General features: G+C 47.7%; 1 protein-coding gene across 2 annotated transcripts in view; it reads right to left on the bottom strand.

The window, feature by feature from the left end:
* Positions 1–2,330: 2,330 nt before the first annotated feature.
* Positions 2,331–16,629, bottom strand: part of CWF19L1 (CWF19 like cell cycle control factor 1) — a 93,501-nt gene continuing 79,202 nt past the window's right edge. For both annotated transcript variants that reach the window (XM_006119604.4, XM_006119605.4), the window contains exons 13-14: positions 12,246–12,343; positions 2,331–2,655 (exon numbers count right to left, since the gene is read on the bottom strand). In XM_006119604.4, the coding sequence (XP_006119666.1) occupies positions 2,511–2,655; positions 12,246–12,343 (243 nt within the window). In that variant the 3' untranslated portion in view covers positions 2,331–2,510. The remainder of the gene's footprint in view (positions 2,656–12,245; positions 12,344–16,629) is intronic.

Genomic DNA, 16,629 nt, shown 5'->3' with positions numbered 1-16,629 from the left:
GTCAGACAAGGTTGAGAGTCCACAGAGACAACACAACCCAATGTTCTACATGAAGTGACAAAGGGTGAGTGTACTTGTCAGTTCTAGGCTATGAGGTCTCTGATTCTGCGACTTCTATATCAGCTACAACATTCATCTGAAAGCAGGTCGCATCTCGTGAGTCAGGAATGTCCTAGCAAATCACCTCCGCAGGGACTTCTCCTCTCACTACACCTGCTATGATGGGTCCTGGGGACCGCTGCTCTGACAACCCTGGGGCTGGCCACTGGTTATCTGCTCTAGTCCTAGGTGGACTGATCTAACCACAAAAAAGGGAGAAGGTGTTTCTTTATATATTAAAAATGTATATACTTGGATTGAGGTGGAGATGGACGTAGGAGACAGATGTGTTGAGAGTCTCTGGGTTAGGTTAAAAGGGGTAAAAAACAACGGTGATGTCATGCGAGGGGTCTACTATAGGCCACCTACCCAGGTAGAAGAGGTGGATGAGGCTTTTTTTTAAACAACTAACAAAATCATCCAAAGCGCAGTATTTGGTGGTGATGGGGGACTTCAATTATCCAGACATATGTTGGGAAACTAACACAGCGGTGCACAGACTATTCAATAAGTTCTTGGACTGCATTGAAGACTTTTTATTTCAGAAGGTTAAAAAAGCTACTGGGGGAAGCTGTTCTAGATTTGATGTTAACTAATAGGGAGGAACTGGTTCAGAATTTGGCAGCTTGGGTGAAAGTGATCATGAAATCATAGAGTTCATGATTCTAAGGAATGGTAGAAGGGAGAACAGCAAAATAGAGATAATGGATTTCAGGAAGGCAGATTTTGGTAAGTTCAGAGAACTGGTCAGTAAGGTCCCAAAGGAAGCAAGACTAAGGGGATAAACTGCAGTAAGGGAGGTTTAGGTTGGACATTAGGAAAAACTTCCTGTCAGGGTGGTTAAACACTGGAATAAGTTGCCTAGGGAGAGGCTGTGGAATCTTCATCTCTCGAGATATTTAAGAGCAGGTTACACAGACATCTATCAGGGACGGTATTTGGTCCTGCTGTGAGGGTAGGGGACTGAACTCAATGACCTCTCGAGGTCCCTTCCAGTTCTAGTGTTCTATGATTCTAAGTTGCAGAGCGGGAGGTTTAGGTTGGATATTAGGGAAAAAACTATTTTATACTAGGAGGGTGGTGAAGCACTGGAAGGTTTTAAAATCCCAGCTTGATAAAGTCCTGGCTGGGATGATTTAATTGGAGTTGGTCCTGCTTTGGACCTCCAGAGGTCTCTCCCAATTCTATGATTCTATGAACTTCTCCCCCCACACTGCTTCAGTGCTGGGGCTGCTGTTCTGGTGGCCCCAGGCTTAACAGCTATTCCAACCTGCTGATACAGAAGTCCCAGAGGTTCCAGAAAGACATGGAATCTGTGATCTCCATGACCGAGTCGTACCCTTACTTTACCATTACAGTTGAAGGAGATAGAGTCTAGAGCACTAGGCCAGGTGCAAGACCCGAGGACTGAACCAGAGGCTGTGAACTAAAGACAGGCCATGTATTAAACATGATTTAGTTGGGATTGGTCCTGCCTTGGGCAGGGGACTGGACTTGATGACCTTCTGAGGTCTCTTCCAGCTCTAGGATTCTATGATTAAAGTAAGATGTTTACAAGTTAACTGATTGATTATGCCCTTAGCACAAGTACGGCTTGTGTTGCTAAAATACAGGAACTCCTAAGAAGCAACAGATACTGAGTATGTGTGTGAACACACTCCAAAAATGGAGGAATTAGCTAAAGAAATTTGGGAGCCATTGGCAATATTTGCAAACGACAGCAGAGGTCAGAGAAGACTGCAGAAGGGCTAATCTAGTGCCCATCTTTAAAAGAGGGAAAAAGGCAGAACTGGAGAACTATAGACCAGTCAGCCTGACCTCAATATTTGGTAAACTATCAGAGAAATATATTCAATTTGCAAATTACTTAAAGGATAAAGGGGTGATCACTAACAATCCACATGAATTTACCAAGAACAAATCACACGAAACTAGCTTGATGTTTCTGAGACCTGCAGCAACACCCACCAGACTGGAACCCAGCACCTCTCAGATGGGCTCGTTCACATCTCTCCCCACAAGAGTCATAGCAGGACAGGCTGGGAAACACAGACCTTGTTCTCACGTCTCCCTCCCTGCAAACAACAGGCGTGTGCTGGAGCCAAGCACTCTGACTCCACCATGCTTACTGTTTCCAGGTGGAGCTGCCCGCGTTCAGACTCATCCTCACGCCCCAATGGGCCCCACAAACCTGACATCAGGCTGTCTCTGGCAAAGCACCAAATCAGTGGCACAGAAAAGTATAAAGTTTATTGCAGGGATAAAAGATGCATGCTCCCCATCCTGCCCAGCACCTTGCCCCTTGGCCCCAGCATAGGCTGAATTCAACTTGTGCGCCCAAGCCTGGGCAAGGGCAGCTGTGCTGACCATCAGGAAAAAGGGTCCATAGAATCAGCCCTGAGGGAACAGAATTACTGCAGTTCAGAAAAATCAAAAATCTGGAAATCTTCCCTGAAGGCCCTAGCAGTGGCCTCTGCCTCATCCCGGTTGGCCGTACACTGGCGCCAGTCCACTCGCTCTGGAACATTCAGAACGGCTTCGCTCGCCAACACTTCCCTGCCAGCAAATCAAAACACAGAAACACCCAAGTCAAAGGCTCAAATATTTTAAACTGAAAATAGATGACTTGTAAGAGTGAGGTCATAGAGTTGGCATCAAAACTCTGCTGCCAGAGAGGCTATGTTCTGCCAACCTTACATGTCACAAGCAGCATTTTTCTTTCTTATCAGTAATTTTTGGTAACGGATGGAAATATTTTTCATAGGTTTGTGTGTGACTGTAAATGACATCATATATATAGTAGCCCATTGTCTGTGAGTCTGTAACACTGATGTGCACGGCCACGCCCCCTGGCTGTGTATGTCAGCGCCCCACCTCCCTTCCCCTCCCTCCATAGCGGTTTGACCCAGCGCTGCGCTGCTCAGCTGGGCCCCGGCGCGGGGGCAAGTGGCAAACGGCCGCTTGCCATCCGAGGCCCAGCTGAGCGGCCTCCCTTCCCCTCCCTCTGTGGTGCGCTGCACCACTCAGATGAGCGGCGGTGCTCCCGCTCAGCTGGGCCTGCGGCAGCAAGCAGCACAGCACGCCACGGAGGGAGGGGAAGGGGGGCAGGGCGCCACTCAGGGAAGGGAAGGGGGGGCGGAGCTGGCTGGAAGGAGGGTGGGAAGCAGAGATGGGGGGGATCGGGGGCTGTGAGGGAGGATGGGGAGGCCTGGAGGAAGGGGGGAGGAAAGCAGCGCTGGAGGGGGGGCAGAAGGGGGATTTCCAGGGGGCCATGGGGCTGGCAGGCGGGAAGCAGAGCTGGGGGGAGATCGGGGGCCACGGGGCTGGACAGGAGGAAGGGGGCGGGAAGCAAACCTGGCCGGGGGAAGGGGGGCGGCCACTGGCCGCAGCTGGACCCCAAATGGACACTTGCCGCCCCTTGCTTCCCGGCCCAGCTGAGTGGCGCTGGCGCTGCGCCGCTCTGCTCAGCTGATCCCTGGTGGGACAGGAAGGGGGGCGGGGCGGTGATGGGGGTGGGGCCGTGTACGTCACCGCTCCCCCTTCCTCCTCCCGCCGTGGCGCTGAGTGGTGCGCCCCTCAGCTGGGCCTCCGCGGGAGAGGGGGGCAGGGGCGGTGACGCAGACAGCCCCTCGCCCTGGCCGTGTATGTCACTGCCCCGCCCCTCCTCCCCCGCAGTGGCCCGGCTGAGTGCACAACACTCAGCCGAGCCGCCACGGAGGGAGGGGGAGAGGAAGGGGGCGGGGCGGTGATGTACACGGCCCCACCCCCTTCCCCTCACGCTGTGGCACTCAGCTGAGTTCTGCGCCCCTCAGCCAGGCCACCAGGGGAGCCAGGAGCGCAAGGGGCTGTTTGGCCTCCCCCGGGGTGGGAGAGGAAGGGAGGACAGTGACATACATGGCCGCGCCCCCTGGCCATGTACGTCACCGCCCCCTCCCTCGTGGCAGCCCGGCTGAGCAGGCAGCACTCAGCCAAGTGCCACGGCGGGAGGGAATGGGAAGGGGGGTGGGGAGAGATGGAGGGGAGAGAGAGGTAGGAGGAGGAGGAGGAGGAGGAGGAGAAGAGAAAGGGAGAGTGAGAGGCAGGAGGGGGAGAAGAGAAAGAAAGAGAGAGAGAGAGAGGCAGGAGGCGGAGGAGAGCTGAGAGAGAGGGGAGGAGGCAGTAGGAGGAGAGATAGAGAGAGAGAGACAAAGCGAGAGAGCTCAAGAGACACTACCAGTCGAGACATAGCACATACGACAAGCTAACAGGGTGTGACCGCAGTGAAAAGTTGAAGCAACTTGAAGCTGTTTTAATGTCACAACAGCGATTTTTCACAAGAGCCCGTGAGTCAAATGAAAATGCCACAAGGGCGAGCTATGAGGTGGCAACGTTAATTGCTAAAAATTGCAAATCTTTTGCTGAGGGTGACTTTATCAAAGAATGCGTTATGAAAATGGTTGAGAATATCTGTCCCGAGAAGAAGCAAGAGTTTGCCAACATTTGCCTGGCTCGTAACACTGTAGCACGGAGAATTGAAGAGATTTCATCAGATATTAAGAGACAGTTGACGTCCAAAGGAGTGGATTTTGTATTAGGCGAGGTATTTCCAGTAGGGATAAGGCGGTGTTAGTGCCATTATACAAGGCATTGGTGAGACCCCATTTGGAATACTGTGTGCAGTTCTGGTCTCCCATGTTTAAGAAGGATGAATTCAAACTGGAACAGGTACAAAGGAGGGCCACTAGGATGATCCGAGGAATGGAAAAACTGTCTTAAGAAAGGAGACTTAAGGAGCTTGGCTTGTTTACCTTAACCAAAAGAAGGCTGAGGGGAGACGTGATTGCACTCTTTAAATATATTAGAGGGATAAATACCAGGGAGGGAGAGGAATTATTTAAGCTTAATACCAATGTGGACACAAGAACAAATGGATATAAGCTGGCTAGTAGGAAGTTTAGACTTGAGATTAGACAAAGGTTTCTAACCATTAGAGGAGTGAGGTTCTGGAACGGCCTTCCAAGGGAAGTAGTGGGGGCAAAAGATCTATCTGGTTTCAAGATTAAACTAGATGGGTTTATGAAGGGGATGGTTTGATGAGATAACATGATCTTGGTAACTAATTGACCATTCATTATCAGTGGGAAATAGGTCAATGGAGGGATGATAGGAGTTACTACAGAGAACTTTCTGGGTGTCTGGCTGGTGAGTCTTGCCCACATGCTCAGGGTTTAGCTGATCGCCATATTTGGGGTCGGGAAGGAATTTTCCTCCAGAGTAGATTGGCAGAGACCCTGAAGGTTTTTCGCCTTCCTCTGTAGCATGGGGTACAGATCACAGCTGGAGGATTCTCTGTATCTTGGGGTCTTCAAAGTATTTGAAGGCTTCAATATCTGAGATATAGGTGAGAGGATTATTCTAGGAGGGGTGGGTGAGATTCTGTGGCCTGTATTGTGCAGGGGGTCAGACTAGATGCTCATAATGGTCCCTTCTGACCTTAAAGTCTATGAGCCGAGCCTTGTCCTGCTTGATCTTCAGCAGGACCGTGCAGATAAAGGGAATTGGAGGAAAGCATAGAGCAGCCTGGGAGAAGGAAGGCATCTGAAAGATACCTTTTACTCAGGCCTCTCCTGGAACAGAAAGTGTGGCACTTCTTATTCTGTCTGGTGATGAACAGGACCACTCAGGGAGTGCTGCAACTCTGGAAGAGTATGGAAGCCATCTCCAGGTAGAAAGCCAATTTGTGGTTAGAAAATAACTCTGCTCAGTCAACCATGATATTCTTGACTCCCAGCAGGTGAGATACCTCCACAGAAATGTCATGAAGAACAAAGAAATCCCAGAGATGGACCTGGCAGAGTGCTGATGAGCATCCTCCACCCTGGCTGCTGGTGTAATGCATCATGGTGGTGGTGTCTGTGAAGACTTTACTGCCTCTGCCTCACATTCACTGTGCACCACCCTGAGCTCCTTGACATGTATGTGGAGTGCCATTTTGTCCTGGAACCAAGCACTCTGAGTATGCAGGTCACCAAGATGACTACCCCAAATGAGGTCCAAGGCATTGGACACCTGTTCCACTGAGAGTGGTGTGGTCTGAAATCGGACACAATTCCTAATGTTTGCTCTGCTCGTTCACCAGGTGAATAAGGGGAGAATGGTCACGACCCAGTTCAGGGAATGCCTCGAGGGATAGGAGACCAATGCCAGTCACTGTTGGAAAAGGCATAGCCTGAGCCTGGCATGGGATGTGACATAGGTACAAGCAGCCATGTGCTCAAGGAAACGAAGGCATACCCTTGTTGTGGCAAGTGGTGATGTGGAGGCTTGGCCAATGAGACCAAGCAGGAAGCGAAATCTGTCCGGGGAGAGCAATGCTCCAATAAACTAGATTTTCTGTACTGGCACTAACTAAAGTCTAAAGTTATTAAGTGCCATTCAAGGAGGAAAGGGTGCAAACAGTGGGAGAACAAAAGCAGAGGTAGATTTAGAATGATAAGAGTTACACCATCCTCATGAACACCCCACAAGGACCAACTCGCTGAAGTCTTTGAGCAAGTGGAGCCTGCGTGGGGCAGAGGCTGTGGTTGTTTACTTGGCTTCCTCCAACAGTGCTTGAATTTGCTTTGGACTGACTCATGGATGATCATGCTCTGACACGGCCTTAGAAGTCAATGGCACCTCCAGGTCTGCAGTAATTAATTGTTTGGCCGTCTCCTTCTATAGACCCAGAGATTTACCCCTCTGGATTCTCTTTGGCTTATTAGTCAGGGTCAAAAATGGGGCACGTCGCTGTACACTGTTCAGGCTGTGCACTGAAGCAGTCGTGCTTGGTGCTGAATCAGAACACTGGTAATGTGCCAAAGCAAGAGTCAACTCCATCAAGAGAGCCTCTAAATAAATGTCGCTCTTTTTTGTTCGTGGACTAAAGTATTGGCAGATCTGGGACTTATTGCTAATGTGTGCTTCTCTCAAGTACCGTAAACAGTCGTCATGAGGGTCACTAACAGGCACAGGACTGTGGCAGCTAGCGCACAACTTAAAATGGGGGGGGGGGGGGAGGGGAGGGAGGAGAGGAAATGGGACATGTCCCATTCCAAAACCAATGTCCCTAAGGTATCTCTAACTGCTCTAAACTACAACTAACTAGAGGAGAACTATTTACAAGTTTGATGAATAGGAGGAGTGCTGGCCAGCACGCAGTGACTAAAGGGTTAAACTCAGGTAGCTTGTGGGGGGTATTGGCAGAAAGTCAGGAAAGCCAATGGGAAAGATGGTTGAAATTTGAATTGTATATAGATACCTAGTTTAAGTTAAGGGTTAGAGGGAGCAATATGCAATAATCAGGAACACCATACCTCCAAGGAATTTGGGGCATGGAAGTGGACTGGACCATGAAGGGATTGTGCATAGATAAGTGAAAAATGTACATTTAGTTGTGATCAGGGTATTTTTCTTTGTGTTGTGTTTGGTTAAATTTCTCTGTGTGAATTCCAGGTACCTTCCCTCTCCCACTCACCATATTTAAGTTACAGCCCAAAGAGATTTTTCTTTGTGTTTTGATCTGTTCTTTTCTCAGTTGCTCTCTAACACCCAGCAACCAAGTATGCTTTATCAAGTTTTGTTTTGTTAATAAAATCACCTTTTTTAAGGTGATAATTTGATTCCTGTGTCCTGCATGGTAACAGGAGGTCTGTTCATGTGCCTGCCTAACCTGAGAGGTCAGCTCTCAGAGACACCGTTTGTTTTTTGTGTTTTTTGTTTCTTTTTCCAAGCTCTCTTGTGGCAGAAGAGCTTGGGGTACCTCTGTGGAAGGAATTCAAATGTTCCTTCTTAGTTTTTCAGGATTCTTAAAAATCACTTGATGGTGGCAGCCTATCTTCCAGAGTCAGTGCATCTGTGGCTCTGGGGAGGTTTTTTGTTTTTAATAAGCCTATAGAGGCAAAGTATTTAAGGTCTTTTGCGATCCCCCACCTTCTGCACTTGGAGTGCTAGAGCGGGGAACAACTCTGACAACAAGTTATTAAGAACAAGAGTTATGAGAAGTGACGGCAAGAGCTGTATCACTGACGTTCCCAGCACCATCATTGGCAGCAAGAAGAAACTGATGGAGGAGGAGACCAACAGCACCTTATTTAGTGTGGCGTATGTGTGCCTATTCTAAGGGGTACTGAAGCCGGCTCCTACGGGTACTGCTGAGGAAAAGTCTTATGGTGCTAGTGCACATGGTGACCATGCTCCCCTGCAATGAATGGACATGAGCAAGGACTCAAAGAAAGTGGCATTTTACTATGGAAAATGAAATGTAAACCATAGGGAATTACTTCATAAGGTGTCAAGTCTCAGAGGGGTTGCCATGTTAGTCCGTATGTACAAAAACAAGGAGTCCTGTTGCACCTTAAAGACTAACAGATTTTTTTTGTGCATAAGCTATTTTGGATAACAACCACTTCATTAGATGCATGGTCCATGCATCCTACGAAGTAGTTTTTACCCATGAAAGCTTATGCCCAAATAAATCTGTTAGTCTTTAAAGTGCCATAGGACTCCTCATTTTTATAAAGTGTGACATTGCACCCATATTCTTTATAGAAATATGTCTATAGAATATAACACAACTTGAATATGCTTTCGGCAAAATACTTTAGAAAACATATCATTTTAAAAGTTATAATCTGATGATTATATAATCTGATGAATCTGTATATTCTATTTGTGTTGATGCATCATTCTTGTATTTAAAGTTTGAAATATAAACCTGTTTACTAATCTAGATATATTAAAGAAGGGCTGTTACATAAGAATGGCCATAGTGGATCAGACTGAAGGTCCATCTAATCCAGTATCCTGTCTTCCAACAGTGGCCAATGCCAGATGCCCCAGAGGATGTGAACAGAACAGGTAATCATCAAGCGATCCCTCTTCTGTCATCCAAATTTCCAATAATAGAGGATTTAAGGAACTTAATGGCCTGGTATTTGGGACAATGATCTGTGAATAGTCTTGCTTTTCCTATAAACCTGGACTAGTTGGCCTTACAAGTGTATGTGGCCTTACAAGTGCATTCTGTGCTGGAATCACTCGAGTTTATATTTTTCCACAGCAGTGCAGGGAACTGAACAAAGACTTCCCTCCATAGGGAAATTCTATATAAGAACAGCAAAGTAAATAATGATGGTCGTCAGCTGGCTTTTATAGCCTCTCTCCCCACGTGGAGAAGATATATGAATATGCCTGGTAATAAAAGGACTGTAACAAGGGTGGAGAACTCCTGGACCTAGGTCAGAAAGGAAACCTCTGGTCTAAGAAGGATTTCACCTGAAATAGGAACTAGGGTGAAAAATTATGATTTTCAAACTTCTCTTACTACATTAGGTTTAGGTGGGGTGTTTTGTTTTATATTGCTAAGAAACTTACTCTGATCTGTTTGCTATTACTTGCAACCTCTTAAATCCTACTTTTTATAATTAATAAAACCAATTTTGTTTATTAATAAATCCAGTGTAAATAACTGTTACCGGGAAGGGAGGGGGATGCGACAACAACTGTGTATCTTCTCTTTCACTGATAAAGGAGGAAAACAACTTATGAGCTCACTCTGTATAGACTTTATGTATACTGGGATGGATTTATCTGGGGGTTTGGTCCCATTGGGATTGTGTACCTCAATGCTATGTCAAGTCTCTTTGACTTAGCCTTCCCGGAGCCAAATGGATCTCAGTGTCTGTGTTGCTCTGCTGTGGTCAGTGACCCCAACTCTGTGCCATTGCTGAGGGAGACCAGATCAGGGGTTCTCGCTCAGCAGGACAGGGTGGGGGGGATGCCTCAGAGGGCAGGTAGGCAGGCTCAGTGGTATTTTCAGCACATCAAATGACAGTCTCAATGGGATTTCTGTGATTGAACTCATCACATAAGGGAGGACACACACACAAAATTTTGTATCACCAAATTAATCTCGTCATTTTAAATACTATGATTTTATAATCCAAAGGTAGCTAAGAATCTGGACACACTAGCTCTGTAGCTAGAAACACATGATGTAACTAAGTGGAGGCATGTGGAATCTTTACAAATGAGTATGAAATTCTAGACCTCATTTCTCAACTGGAGATGTGAAATAATGAAAGACCATCTGGTTAAAGCACAGGACAAGGAGGAAGGCAATTGGCATTCTGTTCTTTGTCCTGGTACCATGCTGTTGCATGGTCTTATAAAAATGACTTGACATCTTTGTCTCTCAGTTTCTTCATCTTTATATACTTACTAGCCAATTAGCTCGTCATAAGACGGGATTTTCAGGTCTTCTGAGCTTTCTCTCTCTCTCTCTCTCTCTCTCTCTCAATTCCTACTGCCTCCCCCCCCTCCTTCTCAGCTCTCCTCCGCCTCCTGCCTCTCTCTCCATCTCTTTCTCTTCTCCCCCTCCTGCCTCTCACTCTCCCTTTCTCTTCTCCTCCTCCTCCTCCTGCCTCTCTCTCCCCTCCGTCTCTCCCCGCCCCCTTTTTCCTTCCCCCCGGCCATGGTGCTTGGCTGAGTGCTGCCCGCTCAGCCAGGTTGCTGCGAGGGAGGGGGGCAGGGTGGTGACGTACATGGCTGGGAGTGGGGCCGTGTACATCACTGCTCTCCCTTCCCCTTCCACCCCAGGGGAGCGCAAACAGCCCCTTGCGCTGCTGGCTCCCCCGGCGGTCCAGCTGAGGGGCGCAGCACTCACCTGAGTGCCACACCGGGAGGGGAAACGGGGTGGTGACGTACACGGCCTGCCCCCTGGCTGTGTACATCACCACCCAGCCCCCTTCCCCTCCCTCTGTTGTGGCTCGGCTGAGTGTTGTGCGCTCAGCCGGGCCGCCGCAGAGAGGAGAGGAGGAGCGGGGCAGTGATGTACACGGTAAGAGGGCGGGGCTGTCTACGTCACTGCCCCACCCCTCCCCGGCAGCCTGGCTGAGGAGCGCATCACTTAGCGCCCCGGCAGGAGGAGGAAGGGGGAGTCGTGACGTACATGGCCGTGCCCCCGGCCGTGTACATCACCGCCCCGCCTCCCTTCCTGTCCCACTGGGCTCCCCTCAGCGGCGCTCAGCTGAGCCCCAGCGGGGGAGCAAGCAGTGGCAAGCGGCCTGTGGCTGCACCCGCCCCCCTCGCCAGGTCTGTTTCCTGCCCCCCTCCTCCCATCCAGCCCCATGGCCCCCAACCCCCCCTCCCCAGCTCTGCTTCCCACCACCTCTTCCTGCTGGCCAGCCCCCCGGCCCCCCGGCCACCCCTCGCTAGAGTTGCTTCCCTCCTTCTTCCTCCGGCCCCCCCATTCTCCCCTACAGCCCCTGATCCCTCCCCAGCTCTGCTTCCCACCCCCCTTCCCCTCCCTGCGTGGTGCCCTGCCCCACTCCCCTTTCCCTCCCTCCATGGCACACTGCGCTGCTCCCAGCTGAGCGGACCCCAAACGGCCGCTTGCCGCCCTGGGCCCAGCTGACCCCCGCTCCCGCCGGGCCCACCTGAGCGGCACTCCGGCCGGGCCCCGGCAGGGGAGCAAGCAGCGGCAAGCAAGTGGCCATTTGGGATCCACGCTCCCCACGCGTGGAGAGCGCGGACCCCAAAGGGCCGCTTGCCGCCGCTTGCTCTCCCACCGGGGCCCGGCGGGAGCGCCGCTCAGGTGAGCGGCGCAGCGTGCCACAGAGGGAGGGGAAGGGGGCGGGGCTGGCCGGAAGGGGGGTGGTAAGCAGAGCTGGGAGGTTTTGGGGGCTGTGGGGCTGGAGGAGAGGATGGGGGGGGGCCCAGAGGAAGGGGAGAGGGAAGTAGCGCTGGCGGGTGGGGAGTGTCCGGGGGGCCGGAACTGCCAGGGAGCGAGGGGAAGGGAGGCGGGGTGCTGACGTACACAGCCAGGAGGCGTGGCCATGTACGTCAGCGTTACAGACGCACAGACACTGGGCAACTATCTATATAATTCCTCTTTTGTAAGTGAATGAGATCTACAAAGGAAGTCAGTTCTTAAAGAACTGTGTGTTATTCCATACATAAATAAACTCATTTTAAGATATTAGTAATTCTTCAACTCTCTAAGCCATTAGTCTTAAATAGCCCCAGGTCCCCATTCAACTGCTGTAGGACACCATCTTCAGCAGAGCATATCAAGGGCATATTTTATTATACTAAACACGTGAATTTAAATAGATGGAAAAACAAACCTTCCAAACTGCAAGGGAAAATTTTTCTTAATACGGTGAAAAAGCTTCTCTCCAGTGTCCAGTTCAACATAAAAATAAGGTGTTCCTGGCTGTGCAATCTAGAAGAGGAGAGAAAGAAAAAATGCAGAAATGTTAATCGGCATTTAACACAGTAGGGACCAGGATTCCCTGAGCCAAGTGTGAAAAAGTAAAATAATGTGACTATTGATCATTCATAGAAAGCAAGCAGAGCAGCTGGTTTTTAAATACATATCGTTGTGAAATGTTCAGATATAAAATTCCCATAAAAAAGAACATAAGAAGGCCATAGTGGGTCAGACCAAAAGTTAATCTAGCCCAGTATCCTGTCTGCCAACAGTGGCCAGCACCAGATGCCCCAGAGGCAGGGAACAGGACAGGTAATCTTTACGTGATCCCTCCCGTCACCAATCTCCAGAGAAACAGAACAGAGGAGAGAGACACCATTCCTACCTACCCATCCTGGCTAATAGACATTGATGGACCTAACCACCATGAATCTATCTAGCTCTTTTTTGAACCCTGTTAAAGCCCTAGTCTTCACCACATCCTCCGGCAATGAGTTCCACGGACTGTGCACTGAGTGAAGAAAAACTTCCTTTTTGTTTGTTTTAAACCTGCTGCCTATTAATTTCATTTGGTGACCCCTAGTTTTTATATTGCGGGAACAAGTTAATAACTTTTCCTTATTCACTTTTTCCACACCAGTCATGATTTTATAGAGCACTATCATATCCTCCCCCTTTTTAAGCTGAAAAGTCCAAGTCTTTTTAATGTCTCTTCATATGGGACCCATTCCAAAACCCTAATAATTTTTGTTGCCCTTTCCTGAACCTTTTCCAATGCCAATATATCTTTTTTGAGATGATGTGACCACATCTGTACACAATATTCAAAATGTGGACTTAATATGGTTTTATATAGAGGCTATAAGATATTTTCTATCTTATTCGCTATCCTTTTTTTAATTATTCCCAACATTCTATTTGCTTTTTTGACTGCTGCTGCACAGAGTGCATGTTTTCAGAGAACTATCCAGAATGACTCTCTTGAATAGTTGTAGCTAAATTAGTCCCCATCGTATTGTATGTATAGTTAGGATTATTTTTTCTAATGTGCATTACTTTACATTTATCAACATTAAATTTCATTTGCCGTTTTGTTGCTCAATCACTTAGAACCGTTTATAATATAACTGAAGTTGTTGCAAATGCCGGCTAGTAGAGAGGGGGGAGAACCAGCGTAATTTTGCCAGTTAAGTGTCTTTTATGGTTGGGACACAAAGTGCAGAACAAGATGACACTGATACAGACACTACATTTTTGTGAGGCTAACATTGTGAAATTAATCAACAAAAGACAGCAAATGAATCTTTAGATCATTGTTTTTCAACCAGTGGTATGAGTACCCTTGGGGTATTCGAGAGAAGTCTAGAGGGTACGACAACACAACTGAAATTTGGAAAAAACTGAATTTTTGTTTTAAGTTTTACAGTGCTTTATTATTTTTGCACTTTTTACACTCAAAAATGTCATTGCCCGCCTGGCTACGATAAAGTTGTTTAAACAAATGTGTTGCAATGGTAGAAAAAAAAAGTGTGTGTCTGAAAACTGTAGGTACTGGGGGTACTTATAATTTTTTTAAAGGGGTACTTTATAAAAAAAAAGGTTGAGAAACACTGCTGTAGATTAACTCAACTTTTTATTGAAGAAAAAATGTGAAAGGGCAGATGTGTATCTTCTTTTTTCTTAGCTTTCGTTAACTCATGTCACAACATGGAAAGTTAACTGTGCTGGAAATCAGACTGAAAGCAACCATCAGCCCATGCAATAAGAGACTTAATTGAAGCTTTTGATTGAAAATTTGTGGTATCTGGTTTAACTTTAACCATCTGTCTGATGATCTAGTTTATGTGCATCCAGATGGATGGAATACATATGTGATGATAGTAGTCTGACATAATATTTCATATCTTTATGAAAATATGCTTATAAGAATATGCCATAACTGAGATATGCTTTATGCATGATAATTCACGTAAGGTAACACTGGAAAGGTTATGATTTATTGACTATGATTATCTCATTGTATGCATGTATCATTTTTGCATTTGAAGTTAGGAATACTGGCTTGTGTATTTATGGTTGATATTTGTTACTCTGGGTCACTCCCACTTTTGTCACTTCAGGGACTACAGCAGAAAAGACAGACAGGGCTGAAGGCTGATAGTCCATTGTTCTAGCTAATGGGCCGTCAATAGGTATGGCCTTCCTATGGATATTCCATAATGTTACTGACTCATTGCTGATGGAGTCAGATGACTGGTCACCTGATGCTAACATGCATCTTCGACTGGAAGGTAAGCATTCTGATGGTCGTACCAGATGTGTGTACTTGGAAGTGCCTGCACGCGTAAAAGACTGCTCTGAGCTTGAGAAGATTTATCTGAAAAGTTGTCTCTATTGCTGACCATTTGCCTTGCACCATCATGCCAAATATATGGGCACTCCAACTGGTAAGGGAAGATCCGTAGTTATCGGATTCAGTGGTTGGGGTTGATGGAATGACAGACCTGCCGTGAGGTTGCTCAGTTTGATCCACCAGCATAGGGATGTGTGAATTTGGAGTGGGGGAGTTACTATCTTGTGGATACTGTGTCTTGTTGGGATGTAAACAGCCAGCCAATGATGAAGGCAATGGAAACGTAACCTTGTGTGCTGAACCACAAATGTGGTGGCAGCCATGAGGCCCATCAGTTGCAGACAAGTTAGTACTGAGACAGTAGGGGCATGTGCCAGAATGTTTATTAGGTCTTGAATTGCCTGGAAACGCTCAACAGTAAGTACACTCATGCCGCAACGGAGTCGAGCCAAGCCCCTATGAAGATTAGAGATTGAGTCAGTTCTACCATGGATTTTTGGTCATTAATGAAGAGACCAAGGGAGTGAAAGGTCTGTTTGGTTAATGCGACCATATGGCATGTGTCCTCGTGCGACCGGCCTTTTATGAGGCAGTCGTTGAGGTAAGGAAATATCATGACGCCTCTGTGGCACAAATGTGCTGCCACTACTGCGAGAGTCTTTGAGAAAACCCTGGGAGCGGATGCAAGGCCAAATGGTAGAACTCAATATTGGAAATGCTTATTGCCGACAACAAATCAAAGGATCGCCTGTGTGCTGGGTGAATGGTGCTATGGAAATAAGCGTCCTGAATGTCGAGGACCGCAAACCAATCTCCATTGTCTAGTGATGGTATAATGGTGGTGAGTGTCACCATTCTGAACTGTTGTTTCCAGAGGTGCCGATTCAGCTGCCGAAGGCCGGGAATGGTCTCCAACCTCCCGTTTTCTTCTGAATGAAGAAATAATGGGAGTAAAATCCTTTTCCCTGGAATTCTCCAGGAACCCTCGCTATGGCTCCAATGGAAAGGAGATGATGGACCTCTTGCTTTAGCAGATCCTCATGAGAAGGGTCCCTGAAGAGGGACGGGAAGGGTGGGGGTAGTGGGCAGTATGGATAAGAATGGGATCATGAAGCCAGATGCCACTATTTCCAAGACCCAACGGTCAGATGTAATGTTGGCCCACTGTTGGTAAAATGGCCTTAGAAGATGGTGAAAAAGGAGCTGATGTTGTGGACTGACAACGTGAGAAGTCTGCACGCCCTCAACCGAGAAGTCAAATTTGCTGTTTCACAGCCAGCTGATTGGAGGCGCGAGGCGGTTGGGGTTGCCCGGACAAGACTGGTCATATGTGTGGTGCTGTTGCCTATGGTACAGGTAATCGTATTGCTTCTGGTATGTGATGTATCTCTGATGTCAATATGGAAGCGTGTACATTCCAAGCATCTGGAGAGTGGTGCACAAATCTTTCCCAGAGTGGAGGACCTTGTCCGTTTTGTCAGCAAAGAGCTTTTGTTTCTCGAATGGGAGATCCTCCACCTTGGTTTGAAGGTATTTTGGGTTGCCAGCCGATGCGAACCAGGGCAATCTCCTCATCTCAATCACTGTAGCCGTGGAACATGTGTCTGTGTCCACATCGTCTAGAGTGATCCGCAGCCCAGCCCTTGCTAATGTATAGCCCTCTTGTACCACAGCTTTTAAGAGTGGTCTCTTGGAGTCCGGAAGGTATTGAATAAGCTCTGTCAGTTTGGTATAATTATCAAAATTGTGATTTGAGAGCAGGATGGCATAGTTCGCGATGCGAAGTAAGAGTCACTAAACCTTCCTACCAAAAATATCTAATTTTTTATTGTCCTTCTCAGTGGGGATATTCTTGTATTGCGGAGCTTTTGACCTGTGTTGAGCTGCATCTGCCACAAGGGAATTCAGCTGCGGATGATTAAACAAAAACTCTAGCCCCTTTGAA

This window comes from Pelodiscus sinensis, chromosome 21 (genome assembly GCF_052426305.1).
Source record: "Pelodiscus sinensis isolate ZL-2025 chromosome 21, ASM5242630v1, whole genome shotgun sequence".
Taxonomy (NCBI): domain Eukaryota; kingdom Metazoa; phylum Chordata; order Testudines; family Trionychidae; genus Pelodiscus; species Pelodiscus sinensis.
Note: the sequence above shows the minus strand (reverse complement) of the source record. Positions and strands in the feature narration are given on the sequence as shown.